Genomic DNA, 17,540 nt, shown 5'->3' with positions numbered 1-17,540 from the left:
TGAATTAGTAGTCAAAAATTTGACCCAATATCTTTCTTTCATCACACTGAACATGTGATGGTTTCATCTCTCAAATTTCAAAATCTTCCATTTTGGCCTACATAAAAGAAATCCTAGCAAGCTTACATAGTTACCTCCTCAAGAACACATTTTGTGCTACTTTAGAACATTTTATTCATTCTCCCGCTTCATTGCACGTGCCATCTTTTATCTTTATTTTTCATGTTTTATTGATTTTATTGTAATTTTTTATTGTTGTGAGTTGTCCAGAGTTTAATAAATTATTATTAATATTATTATTAAAATATTTTTTTATTTAAAATGTCCTGCCTTTCAATATTTTCTGAAAATATAGGCAGAAGGCTGAAAACAATTGAATAAAAAGCAGTGTCGGACAATTAAACAGCATCATAAAATGGAACAAATGCCAAACTGAGCTTAAAACCACACAGCTGGTACCAAAAATACTGGGGCAGATGCTGTATAAACCACCTTGAGGAGAACTTGATGGGGATCCCATGGATAAAAAACCCTTCTGTAGTCGGAACCTGTCAAGCCTCCAGAATGGGCTGGGATAGGAGGGAAGGGGTGGATTTGTGTCGGTCAGTGTTTCTCAATCTCATGCTGGCTGAGGAATTCTGGGAGTTGAAGTCCACACATCTTAAAGTCGCTGAGGTTGAGAAACCCTGTTGTAGTCCTTCTGATATTCGTTGTGATGATTTTTGAGTCTTGACCTGTTTTACTGTGGAAAGTGAACCATATTTGGACAGAGTCAGGGAAGGGTACTTTTCCAGGGAAAGGGTGGGTGAGCTGCTAACTATCACATTTGGGCTGTTAGTTGATGATTTGGCAAGAAACTTTTTGTTTTGCTCCTTTTTTCCCTGGCAATTATTTTCTTCTTTCCTCTCTTCTTCTCCCCACCCTTTACTTGTGAGACTTGCTAAAATGTATCTATACTTAAACAGTGAAACAAAGGTCAGACACTAAAAATACTTCCTTCAGGAAACAGGGTAGTACTCAGTGGTGTTGCCTTATGTGGAGGGGCACAACTACTTGGCTTAAGTATTCCATTGTTTTCTAAGATCCCTAAATGGCGACATCAGTTAAAATAAAATCTTCAGCTTCTAAAAGAGAAATGCATGATATTAACTGTTTTATTTTTGAAACTGCATAGTTTCCCTTTTTGGGCCCACTGTCTATGCTTAGTCAGGAGAAGTTTGACTAAACGCCAGAAGTTTCTTTTATTATTATTTTGTGGTTGGGCTTTTAATCTGTTCCAGGCCTGTTCGCTCAAAAAAAAAAAGCTACTCAGCTAAAGGGAGCAAGAAAAGAGAAAACTAAACACAAGGGCTTCCCTGAACTATGATGGCAAATATGAGATAGGCTGCTATTGAACAGAGAAAGGAGGCTTCCTTGAAAACTAAAGTTTTCTGTGCTAATGACAAATGTATTGCAGATTTCTATGCCAAGGAAACTGTACCCCTTACAACTTCAGCTATATGAGTGCCTCCTCCGGCTTCAAGGCCAGAGTAAAAGTCAAAATTAATTGCTTGGATTCTAATTTTTCTCTTGGTGAACTTGTGCAGAAAAGGGTGGAGGTTACATACATTTTCTGTCCATTCTGCTGGAGTGGTGAGAGAGGTGCCATGAAATATTGCAGATGGAAGGACTAATTGTTAAAGATCATTTTCTCACCCCCTCCCCTGCTTGAGGGAAGAGAAACTTGGGATCTAAATTGCTGGACCTAAGGTGATGGTGGCTGTTTTTAAACTAAAGATAGTCCTTCTGTCATGCCAACACAAGGTGGCCCTCCCAGATTTTGCATGCCATGAATGTGAACGTTAATTTCTTGATGTATTACATACATAGTATGGAAGTTACAGACCTTCTGCCTCTAGATAAGCCTTTCTCAACCTTTCGACCCTGGAGGAACCCTTGAAATATTTTTCAGGCCCCGGGGAACCCTTGCAAATTCAGGCTCAAATATAGGCCAGAAATTACAAAATCGCAGTATTTGTTTCATGTGTAGGCCTGTATATATGCATTAACAGTGTTCTTAAACTAAAAATAAAGAATGAAACTTACCTCTTTAATGTGAAGTTGCTTGAATTTGAAATAAATTTTTAAATAAATCATGATCTCCCAAGGAACCCCTAGTGACCTCTCGCAGAACCCTAGTCTTCCACGGAACCCTGGTTGAGAAGCCCTGATCTAGATGCATTGGATAGGAAAGGTTGCTTCATCTCCCAAAAGCATTATTTTTGTGACTGCCCTGTTTCTTGATTCCTTAATACCCCATCAGTCTTAAAAATGGTTGGTTACAATTCTGTGTTAAAAGTAGAGGATTCTGGAGTTTACCTAGGAAGATTTTATCTGTTTGACAAGAATGGATGAGCCTTTCTATAGCATAATAATTTATATTTACTGATTTATCTTTACTAATTTACTGAAAATAATCCCAGGTGAGCCCTTCTGTTAAGAAACAAGGAAGAGGCTAAATATCACAGTAAACAGAAAGAAAGGACTGGACTGGGACCTGTACTGCAGAAACCATCTATGACAACACAAGATTCAGAATTTAATCAAAATAAGCAGCTATAATATGTATCCCATTGTTCAAGCATTCTGGAAATCAAATGTATTGAATCTTGGCCATCATAGAGTATTTCTTCCTTGCCAGTTAATGAAATAAAGACACATCTGTATTTCCTTATATTGTTCTTACAGAACTAAATATCAGTAATGAAATGCAGCATCTCACTCGCATCTTCCAGTCAGTTCAGCTTTAATGGGAAAGTTTCCAACTGACCCAACTGTGGCTCTTGAAAGGCAGATAGAGAATTTCGAGCAAATTATTTGTCCAGAGTTTTCTGTATAGCATGGCAGCAGTAAAGAGATAAAGCATTGCTATGGAGGAGGGGGAGGAAGTGGAGGTAGCAGGAGTAGCAAGAAATGGAGAAGGAGGCAAGCAGGTTGTAGCAAGCAATGTAAGTGTATGTTTTGGTGAGCAAAATGTGCAGGAGTATGCACACAGGTTCTCACTTGCACATGCCTGTTCCTCAAGACCTAACCTGGCATCCAGTGAGTCCTTGGGAGCAAAAAAAAGATTGGCTATTCCTGTTTTAGTGCTTGACAAAGTAATCCTGCTGATACTGTCTTCATAGAGACAGTGACTAGGGTATTAGTCTATGTAGACGTGATCAAACTTTTTTCAAAACATCATCCAAACAAAATCAAAATAGGAGAAATGGCAAGTATAATGCTTTGGTAATGTATGTAAAGGGCTGTATTCTCACATAAATAAGTGTCTGGTTTTGCTAACAATCTTCATGTTTTTAAAGCTACATTTCAGATTTGTAGAACTTTTCATAAAGCCAGACTGCTCACTTGAGGGAATGATATTAAAGGCAAAACTGAAGTACTTTGGCCACATAATGAGAAGACAGGACACCCTGGAGAAGATGCTGATGCTAGGGAGAGTGGAAGGCAAAAGGAAGAGGGGCCGACCAAGGGCAAGGTGGATGGATGACATTCTAGAGGTGATGGATTCGTCCCTGGGGGAGCTGGGGGTGTTGACGACCGACAGGAAGCTCTGGCGTGGGCTGGTCCATGAAGTCACGAAGAGTCGGAAGTGACTCAACGAATAAACAACAAAGAACTTTTCTAAAATATTGTTGATAGTTTCGAGAACAGAAGATGAACTATAATTCTTGCTAAACTAGCTCATTTCTCTCTGGGGATGCAGGGAAGAGTCCTTCCCATCACCAGTGTTGTACTACAATTCCACTCCCAGTCTACTCAGCACCTCTGTAAAACAGAGAAGGAGTAGATGGGGTTCTGTCTTCTTTGTATCAGACAGCAAAATAACACTAGCTATCCTTGTTATTTTCTGTAAATTATGGCTTAGAAAACTAGATACAGACCTTGGGTTCACATCTTCACTTTTTTCAGTCAGTGGTTGCAGTGCTTAGTTGCATACTTTGCTATAACAGCTGAGCCACAAAACAAGTTTACACTTGACTTCTGTTATCAAAAACTGAATGCATAATTAGAAGTGTCTTTTTCCTTTATATTTTATTTAAAAATATATTCCTGAAAAGTTTTCAGTTTACATTTTAAGAATACTGAGAAATTTTTAAAATATGTCATTTTACTCATACTTTATACCTTGATTGAACTGTTTTTTAATTTGTGAATAATATATTTAAATGCTGTGCAGGTTAGTAACAGTAATAAGACATGTTAGTGTGTTGTACAGGATTTGTTACTTTTCAAGTAACGTAAAAAGTAAGTTCTTAGCCTTAACAGTACAGAGATTCCGAAATCATAAGCATGTCTAGTAAATTCTCAGAATCCAAAGAGTAGTTTACAGATTTTTAAAAATGTGCAATCTGACACAATTGTAGGTACAGAAATTAGATTTTTTTTTAAAAATGGAATAATTACATAATTATTGACAAAACATAATTTAATTGCAAAAGTTCTGATATGCTTGCATAACAACATGCAACTCATCTTAGTTCATGAACTTGGTATGTGGTATATACAATATGCTGAACTAAGTAACATGACACAAGGTTCTAAAATACATTATACTGTACTTTTTAACAAGAAATCAGTAGCTGAATACAGCTTGAGGAGAGGAGTTTTCTTCATTTATATTAAAATTTTGGGAGTAACATGGCTTTTTTGGCAAACAACCACTCTTCAGCCAGTTGTATCATCCATTCTGTGCAGAAGACTTACAGTCTGTTTTAATTATTCTTGGGTAGTATACAAATCCTATGTGAGGATGAAAGCAAAGGTCAAGAAAAGTTCTGATATGCTTGCACAACAACACAAATTATAAAGTGCCCATTTAAATTGGTGTCCAGTGCTGATGCTGCAAAGTCAAACAGCTTGGTGATAAATTATATTAAACCTAATTAGTGAGGAAGGGAAGGGAACCAATTTTAATTGACTTAATGCAAATACAGAAAGTTGTATGATATAGAAACAAAAATTCCCAGGGCCTGCCTACATTTGCTCTGCATTATAATCATATCAAATGGCTAATAGGAAGAAACTCCTTGGTTTTGCATTACGGTAGTCGTGTATGGTCATTAATACTTCTGAGAATGTATTGAAAACAGTACCCCTCCATCTATATGGGCATGGAAATCCTGGAGAAAACTTTAGATCATATGATCTCATTGACTATCTGAAGCAGCATAGTCTTCCGTTCTTCTATTGGGACTTGACTTGTGCCTTTCTAGCCTGTCCATACCTGGCATAGTGTATAAAATGTGAATGTCCAAATAAACAGCCTTCTCAGTTCTTTGTTTAATAGACATGGCATGAAATCCTATTTACAACTTACTGGAGTGTAAAGCCCTTTGAACATAGTTGGATTTAGTTCTAAAGAAACACGTTTTTACTACACATGGATATCCTTGTTTATGATTTTGTTCTTTGTATCAGTAGTTAATAGTTTCCAAGATTTCTGGTCTTCAGAATTATTTTTTAAAAATAAAAATACTGTAATATTACCTTTCAGATAGAATGAGTGGGGTATGTAGATTTGATCATTTATAGCTTGGATTTTGATAATTTCAGATGGTTCTAAACAGGATATGTACTGCTTTAGAGCAGTAAGAAACTTACTAAACAACATTCTTTCCTAAAATTATGTTTGTTAAAAGGTATGGTGGTTTCATGAAACTAAGATAGGTAAACAGGGTATTACTAACATGTTCCCTTCACTACTTCTTCCAAATCCCTTTTCCCCCTAAATCCCTTCTTTCCCCTTCTTTGTGAAACAAAGACTTGTTTTCTTCTTGTCTGCCTGTGAGGTCTTTGCTATTTGCCCTGTGTGGTATAGAACCCCATATTTAAATACTTCTCTGATACCCATGAAAAGAAAGAACAGGAAACAGATAAATCCAAGTTCTAGTAGATAAAGAACTACATACTTACTTTTCTTTCTCCTCAATTTAGGCACCATTTAAAAAGCATTTATGTTTTGAGCCTCTAAAGTGGCACTGAAAGTATACAAAAAACGAGCTCCTATGCTAGGCTTGCCCAGTTGAGACTTAATTTGCATGGTTTTTCTAGTCTCACATCCCTGCCTTCCTTCCCAACAGAATTATTCACTGGATAGTCTGTTCAGTTAATAATGCTTTCTCTTTAGAACAAATTTTTATTATACAAAAAAAGCCCTTAATGTTATTTTTCTATTTCGCTCACAGGTTGAAAGCTGTAGAGTTCAGACACACTGCCCAGAGATATTTGTCAACATTTTTTAAAAGTGTTTGCTTCCACTCTTTCTTTTTCTTTCTTTCTTTCTTTCTTTCTTTCTTTCTTTCTTTCTTTCTTTCTTTCTATTTTGCCTTTTTCTATTAAAGAACTTCAAGGACAAAACAGTCCTTGAAGTCTCCTATAGAATGCAGAGGCTGAGTAGTACTTTTGTGCTACTCTGTGCCTTAATTTCTCTTCATCAGAGATGTTACTGGAGAAGCTGTGCTCATAAATGTTAATCATTGTATATCATAGACCTGGCTAAGAATCTGCTGAGGGACTGAAAGTGTTTGGTTTTTATTGTCACATGCCTATATAAAAGCCTCATATTGATCTACAGCCCAGTAGAACTGGCTGATGGTTGTCTGTTTACAACCAGAATGGAAACTGGCACATTTTCTACATGAGCCTATATTTATCTTAAATGTATTTTATTTCTATGACCTAGGAGCAACCTAGTTGGCTAAAACATGTAATTGGAATAGCAGACTTATTACCCAACTGCTTGGATAATTTAAACAGACTTTGAGAATGCTGGATATAAACCACGTTTGCAGAGTCTCTGTCCTGTTTTTTTTCCTCCCCAGTTGTTTTTAATTCAGTTTGTTTCTCCCTTTCATTAAGCCATTTTGTTCTGCTTGAAGGTATATTGGAAGTTGGTCTCCAACATAAGGATAATAAGGATATCACTAAATATTCATCACACAATGTTGATTTCAATTTCAAACCTTCTCCATGATTTATCCTTGTGCAGTATTGGCAATCTTTTTGAAATTCCCTGTATATCAGAAATTGCAAGCAATTCATGGCCTGAGATTATTCTGGAACTATCTGCCCTTTATCAGACTGATCCAAATCTGTACCTACAGAGACACACAGGGAGAGACCCCATTGCATTGCATTCCTCAAGAGTAGTGGAGCTGACAGGAGAGGGTTCACTTCAGTTAAGATGGGAGGACCCCTCCCCCCCCCCAATCCTTCTAATCCCTTGGAAGAATTTGGCTTTGCCTTCTCCAGAACAGTAATCTCCTCTTGCCTCCAACCTCTGGATAGTCTTTATTAGAAGAAAGAACAAGACAACATTGCTTCCCCTACTCTTCTGAAACTTGTGAGATTTTTAACACTATTATCCCTTCAGGTTTAAATTTCTGATGTGTGTTGGTGAACCAAAAACATGGGCAGGACAGATTTGCCCTTTTCCATCACATGTTAACATTAACAATTTTTTTAAACAAACAAACAAACAAGATATATTGATACTTGCAAATAGGAATACTTGTTCTGTTGGTTTTCTGATTTCTCACTTCCTCTGTTTTCAATGTCTGTTACTTAACTTGGAGAAACTATGATATCTTGGCCCTAATTCTCCCTTTATTAAATCCATTAAGGAATGTATATTCCAAACTTTTGGATCTTTGGGATAGAACTGCTTTAAAATGCCTGCTCTGTTGTTTACCTCTGCAGCTATGAACCAGAGAATCAGCCAAAGTGCTCCGGTGAAACAGCCACCACCACCATTAGCCCCCCAAAGTCCTCCTGGTGGAGTTCTGGGAGGTGGCAACTCCAATCACCAGCAACAGATAAGACTGCAGCAGCTGCAGATGGAAAAAGAAAGGTTGCGACTGAAACATCAAGAACTGCTTCGGCAGGTGAGGCCACAGGTTAGAAACATACTTCCACTATAATACAATACCTGTTGCATATGCATGAGCGGCATTGTGCTTTTCAGCTTGTAATTCTAGCAAGCATCAGTAGATAGAGGAAGTGGCAAATAAGCATTCATGTTTTCTTCCTTATATAACTTGCCCAGGCAAGCAACAAATGAGACTCTTTGATCCCTTCAGAATATTTCTTTGAGATATGTGACAGTTTGTGGTGCTGGGCTGTTTCTGGCATGGTGCTCTTTTCATTGCTGATAACTCTGCTGCGTGGACAACTTGCTGAGTAGCTCTGCAACTTTATTAATGCTCTGCATGGTCAGAGCTAATCTGACTGAATTTTCCAGCTTTCATGATAGATGGCATGTGTGAATTGGATCTGGTCTTGCTGTGTTTGTGAAGAGTATTTAAACTTCAGCCTTCCTGTAAAAACAAAGCTGTTCCTTGTTTTTAAGGACAGAGTGCATTGTTCCATTTCCGTCAGCGGTCACCAGGGGCTTATGGAAGTTGACAAGCAAGGCCTAAGGATGTTGGTCCTTTTACCTGTCTCAAGCATCTAGTATTGAAATATAGAAATATTTATCTCTTTAGGTATCATAATCCAAAAGTTACTGAAGAACCAATGCTCTGAATATACCTAAACCTTTTTAAAAGCCATCTAAGCCTGTTTATATCAGCAGATCTTGTGGAAGTGAATTCCATAAACTAACGAATTTCAGGAAACTTATCATCATAGTACTTTACTAAGCCCTCTTCCATGGATGTGGATTCTTGCAGAATGCATGTGAATGTGCTAATTACGCCGCTCATTCTGAACAGCTTCTCTGTGTGCTTCATAAGAGAGAAAATGAAAGGGGAAAATTCATCCATGTTAGGTAATGTTTATGTTGTTACAAGTAATTCTCAGGAACATAATTTTCAAATGGATTAACCGAGGTCTTTTACTTCAGTTTAAATTTAGTTCTTTTACTTCAGTTTAATTTAGTTCTTTTAATATTCAAAAATATTTTTTCCTGAACATTTAAATGTAAGCTGATTTGCTGCTTTTGCTTTTTTTTTTTTTTTTGTAACCCTGGAGGCATGAACCCAAAGAGACAGTGAAGCTTACTTTCTAAAACCTTTGCTCTTGGTCATTGCTTACTGATCTTTTGCTAATGATTGAGTAGCTCTTTGTCTCCAGTGCTTTGCATCATGTTTTGTGAAGGTTGTGGAGTATCGCAGATTTCCTAACCTCTTTCAGAGAATCTTTTTAAAACCTCTTTTTCCTTGCTGTTTGGGTGGTGGTTCTTGCATCAAGCAGTAGTTCCTTATTCTTGGAGATCATTTCTTCAAGCTTCATCATTCCTTGCTTTTTCTGCCCTCGTTCTAGAGTCTAACTGCCTTCTGTACTGAAGAAATATTTAAAGGAATAATACTCCGTGTAAGCTGGATCATATGTCTCCTTTATTTATTTATTTATAAATAATGATCATGAGTTGCCTCTGGACAAGTTAAAAATAACAGCTTCCTAAGCTGAAATTTCTGAACTTTGGCTATAACTGCTTTGCTATTAATACTCAAACAAATTCAAATGCCGCCAGGCCAGCATGCTTTTAGAAAAGGCTTCTAATTTTGGATTTCTTTTCTTCAATAACTTCTCAAGAGGGTGACTAACTTCAGGCCAGGCAGTGTCCACTACTCGATGTCCCCTTCTTTTTGTCCCTTGTATGTTTAAGCAAAATGTGTTCTTGTGCTCTGTAAGCACTCCTAAGCGTCTTGTTCCATTATGCAGCAACCTTTTGTCATCTCTTAATCGCCTTATCTGTGGCTGTCTTAGGAACTTGCTTCTTCAGAAGGTTAAGAGGATGATGAGTATGTCAAGTCAGCCTACCCATCCCAACCATAAGACGCAAAAAAGTAATGTTTATCCATCTTATTTCTTTTACTCTTAGGCGTTGCGGAATATCAATCCGAGCACAGCAAATTCTCCAAAACGTCAGGTAGGCTCAAAATGTTTCAGCAAAATAAGAAACATTTTCTTTTGACTTAGGTAAGCTGTGCAAGGTGCTTGGGTTACATTTGTATTTTATAACCCCAGCATGCCTAAAAAGCAGCTATGTGTATCTCATAAGCTTGCTTTTGGTATGTTTAATAACTGATAGTTTAATAAAGGATATCTTCACTTGCTCTGTTCTCCCACTTACCCAACACATACCCACAAACAGCTTCAAGATGGTATGGTCATATTTGTCATTCCTGGTCGCAGGGATCAAGAGAAGATGCTTGGTTTTCCAGTTCTCTCTTAGACTTGTATAACTTCACATTTCTAAAGCATATAGGCTGGCCTACAAAGCCAAGGTCTCTATTTCAGCTTTAAGGAACTAAGTTGTCTCAACCATTTTCTTTGTAGTAAAACCTGACAGTCAATCCTGCAAACTTCCCTACTATAGAAAATAGGCCCAGAACTGGAATTATCAAATCTGCTGAACATTATATAAAGATGAAAAAATATGATATTAACTGCCAATTCCCATTTTCAGATTTGCTGTGCAAATAAATATGTCACATTTAAATAAACTGCTGTACCTCAGAAAAATCCAGTAATGGCCACCCTATGATTTATTTATTCAATTTTCACCAGTTAAGTTGCTGGGTAACACACTGAATCTTATACTGGGCCATATTAGGAATGGACTTTATATGGCAGAATTTTGATGAAAATGCTTTGGGGTTGGAATATAGTGTCATGCAAGCTTCATTTCATCTGTCAGATTTCTGGGAGAATCTCACTTTTTTATCTTCTCAGAAGCCTTCAGTGATAACATTAATGATTTATCCAAGGTCAATTGACTTCATTTGTAGCTGAACCAATTATCTTGGTTAAAAATCAGTACTTACTCCTTATATCGTACTAGGTTTTGTATTTGTCATATTATTCCAGTGCAATGTATTTAGAGGCTAGCAAAATTAATGCAATGGTGATATTTTAATTATTACAGAAATCCCAGTAACCAACTTTGTTTTAATCAGTGTATGGCTGTACTTTTTCCATTTATTAGCGAAGTTTTATTTTTCTGCATGCTGTACACAAGTTGAAATAGCTAAATAGTTGGCATTTTAATATATGATTGCCTGGCTTTAATACTGTAATTTGCTCATTCCATGCCATTTTAACAATCAAATTCTGTTTGAAAGAAAAATTTAGGTAACAGAAATCAGACACATTTGTTTCATCTGGAAACTACAGAATTTGTCATTTTGTGACAAACCTGTAACCACCCAAGTTTTTATCAGAATGTTGTATCTTACAGTATAAGTTTTTGGTATCTTGTCATTTATTTGCTTTGTCAATATAAATTGTCAAATATAGACCATAATTAGATTCTTGTTCAATGAGCAGTTCTGAACTGACAGTCTTTTCCCATTTCCTGATTTTTTCTTTTCTTCAGTCACTTTTCTTCAGTATAAACACATATTTATACTGATAGTTTTGGGGTAAGGAATCATCAATATGTGGATGATACCCAGTTATACATCATTGTCCCCTTGTCTGGAGGCTATGAGGGTCTGGATGGGGAAGAACAGGTTGCAGCTCAACCCCACCAAGACTGACTGGCTATGGGTTTTGAGTTCCCCAGATCCAAGAGTTGGAGGTTTCCATCTTTGGTTCTGGATGGGGTGGCACTACCCTGTTCATACTGTGTGCAATTTGGGGGTTATCCTGGACTTGAAGAGCAGGTGGCAGCTGTGGCCAGAGGGCCATTGCAGAACTGTGTCTTGTGTGCCAGTTGTGCCCATTCCTGGACTGGGAGGCTGTGCTCGTGGTGACTCATACTTTAAAAACCACTCTGCATGTGGTTGCCCTTGAAAACCATCTGGAAGCTTCAGTTGGCCTAGAATGCAGCAGTGTGATTACTTATGAGCACATCTTGTTATGCCCATGTAATATCACTACTCCACAAGCTGCAATAGCTTCCAATAGACTGCTGGGTAAGATTCAGAGTGGTAGTTATCATCTTGAAAGCCCTAGATGGAATGGGATCAGGTTACTTGCAGGACCGCCTTCTTCCAAGATCATCTGCCTGCCCCACATGCTCCCAAAGGGAGAGCATGCTCCAGGTTCCTTCTTTTAAATGTTGTCAACTTATGGGACTTAGGAACTGTGCCTTTTCTGTGATTGCTCCTGTTCTCTGGAATGATCTCCCCCTGAGATATGACAGGCCCCAACTTTGCTCACCTAACACCTTTTGGAAAGCTGTTTAGACCTGGCTCTTCCCCCAGGCCAGTTGTGTGAGAGTCCCATTAGTTGTTCTGTTATGTTCCTTGGTTGCCATTTTATATTTAACATTTATATTTATAAATTATATGTGTTTAATGTTATATGGTGGGGGGATTGTTTGTTTCTGATGCTGTACGTTACCCAGAGTCATATTGTTTGAGTTGGGCGGTCTTATACATCTTTTTAATAAATAAATAAATTATTTTTGGGGTGGTGGTGGTTTTATTAGGCCATTTTTTTTTTACTTCTTGGAGTGTTCATGCTTATGTTTTTCTCAGTACTACTTCTGTTTGTGACTCCAATTCTTACTTGTACTAATTGTAGTTGCTGCCTCCTAGTGTGATTCATATTTGTTCATAATTTTGTATTTGAAAATATACTGAAATGTGTTTTCAGGCTACAGGTCTTCTTACTGCCTTTTTCTGTTTATTAGAGGCTCTAAAGGTCAATTTCATCAATTGCTAGAATTCATATAATTGTGTTCATACAATATACTTTTAAAAAAGGAATTAGAGTCTGTCTAATAAAGGTTCTTGAAACAACATGAGACTCACAGTTGCAAAAAGAACTGTAATAGATTATCTCCAGTCCTAGCAGAAAATATGAGTTTGCCATACATGCAAAATTAAAATGTATTCTTGGTAATAACATTACCCAACAGCGTGCTTACGTATAAAATTATCAGCCAAAGAAAAATCGTTCCTAGCCCTATATGGAGATAACTCTGGTAAGAAAAAACATTCAATCCACTGAGTTTGTTTATGTATAAATGTTACCTGTTTAGTAGAAGCCCTCAGTATCAACTATATTTTACATATGTAGATTACTCAAATGCTGCAGAATAAAGAAATATTAATCTCAGTAAACCATGAGGGTCCATTTTGATGTGACTCAGAATTTCAATTCCTTTTGTTTGACTTTTGTGTTTAAAGCAAGACTGTTACCGGACTAGGATGAATCTTACACCAAATTGGTCTTACGGGAACTGAACATTGGAAACATTGAATAGTATCTTCAAAGGTGGTCTTATTTAAATCCCTCTGAAGTTTTGATAACAATGCATGAGGGTACAGAAGTGTGATTACACAGCTTTTTGTATAAGGAAATTGTCAAGGGAAAAGAGGGTGCGTGTTTTATCTTCTAGCTTTTAATTACAGCGTATTGTTCAACCTAAGCCTTTCTATCATAGTGCGGGGTGGGGTGGGGGCAGTGTTCTTTGCTAATATTTGGAACGGTAGACCATTGCGTATTTGCTATGAAATTGCTATCCGTCATCCATATCTGTCCTATTGCACTTTTGTGACTTTGGTGCTAATTGAGCAGGTAATGAATAAAGCAACATTCAGCTCTTCATAAAATCTTTAGTCCCTGTATCAACCTTTCTGAAATGTAGATTTCATGCCTCCAGCAGCTCTGTAATCATATAAAAATGGCTAGAATATTTTAGGTGTCCAGTCTGTAAATGTTACCTTTATGTTTGTTTTTGTTTCTGCTTTCAAGTCAGTCTTGACTCCCGGCAACTACACAGACAAGTCAGTGCAGTTTTCTTGGCAACACTTTCAGCAGTGATTTTCCATTGCCTTCTTTCTATGTCTAGAGAGACTGACTGGCCCCAAGTTACCCAGCCAGCTTCCATACTTAAGGCAGGATCTGACTCAGGTTTCTCTGCTCCTAGTCCATCACCTTAACCAAAGTGGCTTTGCGTGCACGTGCATGTGTGCGTGCACGTGCATGTGTGCATGCACACCCAACCACACAAAGACCCATATACTTGCTATTCTGAAATTTTGGCAGCTTTTATCCTTTCAGAAGGGACAAATATCCTTGCAAAATTAATACGCTTCTGTCAAGAAATGAAAAGGTTATTAGCACTTCCCATTTTTTAAAGAATAAATATCATCTAGTCCTATCTGATCTATATTGATGTTTCCAAGAACATCAGTTTCACAATAGATATGCCTAAATTATAGAAATGCTGTAGATGTAATATATTTTGATTTCAGCAAAGCATTAGACAAATCGTCTCATGATATTCTGATTAGCATACTATTTAAAGGTTGGCTTTAATGAATAAGTGGATGCACAGCTTGCTCAAAATCATATTTAAAAATGTCTTATTAGTGGTTCTCCTTTAAATGCAGTGAGATATTTAGTAGGATGTCAAAAGATTAAATTCTGGATCCTGTACTCTTCAGCTTTTATATTAATGGCTTGGATGAAGCTTTGGGAAGAATACTTATAAAATGTGCAGTTGACAAAAATTGGGTAGGATAGTTAATAGCTTAGAACAGAGGTTCTTGTAGTACCCTAAAATAAATGAATTTGTTTGACCCCACCCCACCCCCATGAGTGAAACCAATGATTTCAGTGGGATTAATATCTGCCAAGAAATAAATGTACCACCTATTTTTAATAAGTTTATTTTCTATAGTTTATATGCCACTTATGAGAGCCAGTTTGGTGTGGTGGTTAAGGCATCAGGCTAGAAACCGGGAGACCATGAGTTCTAGTCCCACCTTAGGCACAAAGCCAGCTGGGGGACCTTGGGCCGTCACTCATTCTCTCAGTCCTAAGAAGGAGGCAATGGCAAACCACTTCTGGAAAACCTTGCCAAGAAAACTGCAGGGATTTGTCCAGGCAGTCTTCAAGAATCTGACACAATTGAACGGATATATATATATATATGCATGCATGCATGCACGCACATATACATACACACACACACCACTTAGTCCAGCAAGGCTCAAAGCAGCTTACAGCAATAGTCACACACATACAGAGTGCAGCATTAAAATAGCAACAATCATTACCAACAAGATGGAGAAGCAGCAGCCTGAGAAACAGTGACAACATCCAACCTATAGTAGGAAGCTTCCCCATTACTGATCTATTCCAGGGCTCTGTGGAAAAACCAAGTTTTAATAGGTTCCCCCAAAAATGAGTAAGGTGGGAGCCAACCTAATCTATTTCAGATTTTAATCTATATATCACAAGGATTCTCAAGCTGCCCACTAAGGCTTGCATAAGCAAACACAAGAACAAAGCCTAGCGTGAGCTTTGATAGCTATAGGCAAATCAGGGGTTCTGTTAAAACTTAGTCCCATTTGCCTAGACCAGAATAATCATGTTTTAAAAACTGTAACCCCTCCCCCCTTAACTTGCTTATGATATTCCCAGGCAGTCCAAAGCCAGTTTTAAAAACTCTGCCCTGAAATATAGGTTTGACTTTTATTTCTATCATGATAAGTTAGAAAAACTTCAGAAGTGGAACTAGTTAACTAGGAGATGTGTTGAAAGAGAGACTAGATTCCTGAACTGAACAGAACATAAACTGAATTACTGGTTCTGGAGTAATTCTAGGATTCTTAATAATAATTGAATACAAATGTTTTAAAAGGTTCAGCAGAAAAGTATTAACATCATGCAATGGCTTCAGCAACTCAGCTGAAAACTAAAAATGATTAGATACGTTTTCCAGGTTTTGAATGTGCAACACACAAACACACAATTGAAAGGATTGTTTTCCACATTGGCTTGGATACATTTTGCTTTCTTTTGTTATTTTTTATTCTGATCGGGCATTCACTGTGGGCTTCTTTCCTTTTTTTCTTTTTTATTTGCTTGCCTTACAGCTCCAGGTGATCTCTGCTGCAACTTTTTGTGCAGCTCTGCCACAGAACATGTTGAAGCATACTATTCTGCTATTATATGTAGAGGAATTTGAGTGCCCAGGCTCAAGGGCATTATGAATTCAGCAAACTCCATTCTAGAATCCTTCTTGGACTGTACCTTGTTAGGTGTGGGCTAACATTTTTAAGTGATATGGAAATTTGCTGCCTGTGCATAATTAGCACACCAGGAAAGGATTAAGTATAAAGCAGCTCATCTGTTTCTAGTTCTGGAGATTTTCATTTATCAAATGAAAACTATCAAGATTTCTGTAAATTTCAGTGAATAATCTTGGAAACACAATCTCTCTCACCCACTCACAACACACACACATGTATACTCTCTATGTTCTGTCAGTTTATATGAAAAAGAAAAAATCCACAGATAGGTCTAAAGATTATACAACTACCAAGTTGTAAAGCAGGACTGACTTCAATTAACACATTCCTATATTTTCATGACCTGCCTGGATTGTTAGAAATGGCTTTTGATTTGAACCTTGAAACAAACAGGCCATAATATGACACTACAAATATGTATTTTAAGCTTTATTATTTGACTCCACTACAGCAATGAACAAGTTTTAGCCACTCAGCCCCATTTCCTTTTCTGGGAGGCCTTAGTGGGCTCTGTTGCTTAGTAGGCAAAGCTTAATAATGTTACCACAGAAAGAAAAAATTCTGCTTGAAGGATCCATATTTTATCTGGTCTTTTGTTTCCACTGGCTAAGATGTTAGATTTGGACTGATTAGGCACAGGACTAAGTGCCTATTTTGATTGTAAACCACCCAGAGTCCCCTTCTCGGGGGAGATGGGTGGTGATGGAAATTTGAAAAATAAATAAATAAATAAACAAGTCCCCATTCAGCCACAAAGGTGATGTATAAATTTTGGCAAATACTTTGTCAATCCAAGGTTGTCCTTGTGAAGGTAAAATGAGGGAAGCATGCCATGTAAGATGCCTTGAACTCACTTTATCATCCATCCATCCATCCAAATAAATCAATACAGTCTGCATTTTGGAACAACTTGGACATAATTCATAAATATAAGGTTATTGAAGCTACAGATACAGTTATTATGGAGAATCTCTAAGATTTAATCCATTACATTATATTCTTAGGACAGTTCTATTGTTTAAGTTCTAAATATTGTGTTACTTCACAATGTAAATTTTATAAAAATGTATAAAACTTAAATTTTAAAGGGATTAGGTTCCTTGTGAATGCAGTAGCTTGCTAGATACAGGTTTATAAGCCTGGAAGACTATTTAAAAATGCATTCTGAAATGTCTATGAAGGTTACAGTCTGCAAAGGACTCTACCATATTAGTTGGTGTAATACATAACTCAGGAAAGGCCTTTCTGGATGTGGCAATTTATCTTAAATAGCTGATTTGTTTTGATGTTAAACTGATAGTTTGAAATAGTTGAGATAGTTTATAATCTTTAACTGGTTAGTGAAAATAACCTGGGGATCAGTATGGTGGACTTCTTTGTGATATTCTTGGATTTTATTTTTTTTTAAAAATGAACCATTTGTGGAAAATGCTGCTAATTTGCACTGTGCTGCTTTTGAGATCAGTTTATATATCATTAACATCATAGTACTGGAATTATTTGATGCACCAGAAACCTAAATTCTTCTTTATTAAACTCACTGTGTTAACAACACTATGC

General features: G+C 37.1%; 1 protein-coding gene across 8 annotated transcripts in view; it reads left to right on the top strand.

Annotated features, from left to right (window-relative positions):
- YAP1 (Yes1 associated transcriptional regulator) overlaps positions 1–17,540 on the top strand; it is a 97,535-nt gene that overhangs the window by 68,612 nt on the left and 11,383 nt on the right. For 2 of the 8 annotated variants that reach the window (XM_063305852.1, XM_063305857.1), the window contains 2 exons: positions 7,741–7,937; positions 9,866–9,913. In XM_063305852.1, coding sequence (XP_063161922.1) covers positions 7,741–7,937; positions 9,866–9,913 — 245 coding nt within the window. The remainder of the gene's footprint in view (positions 1–7,740; positions 7,938–9,865; positions 9,914–17,540) is intronic. The other 6 variants (XM_063305853.1, XM_063305858.1, XM_063305856.1 and 3 more) reach the window with 3 other exon arrangements.

Source organism: Candoia aspera, chromosome 5 (genome assembly GCF_035149785.1).
Source record: "Candoia aspera isolate rCanAsp1 chromosome 5, rCanAsp1.hap2, whole genome shotgun sequence".
NCBI classification, from domain to species: Eukaryota; Metazoa; Chordata; class Lepidosauria; order Squamata; family Boidae; genus Candoia; species Candoia aspera.
Note: the sequence above shows the minus strand (reverse complement) of the source record. Positions and strands in the feature narration are given on the sequence as shown.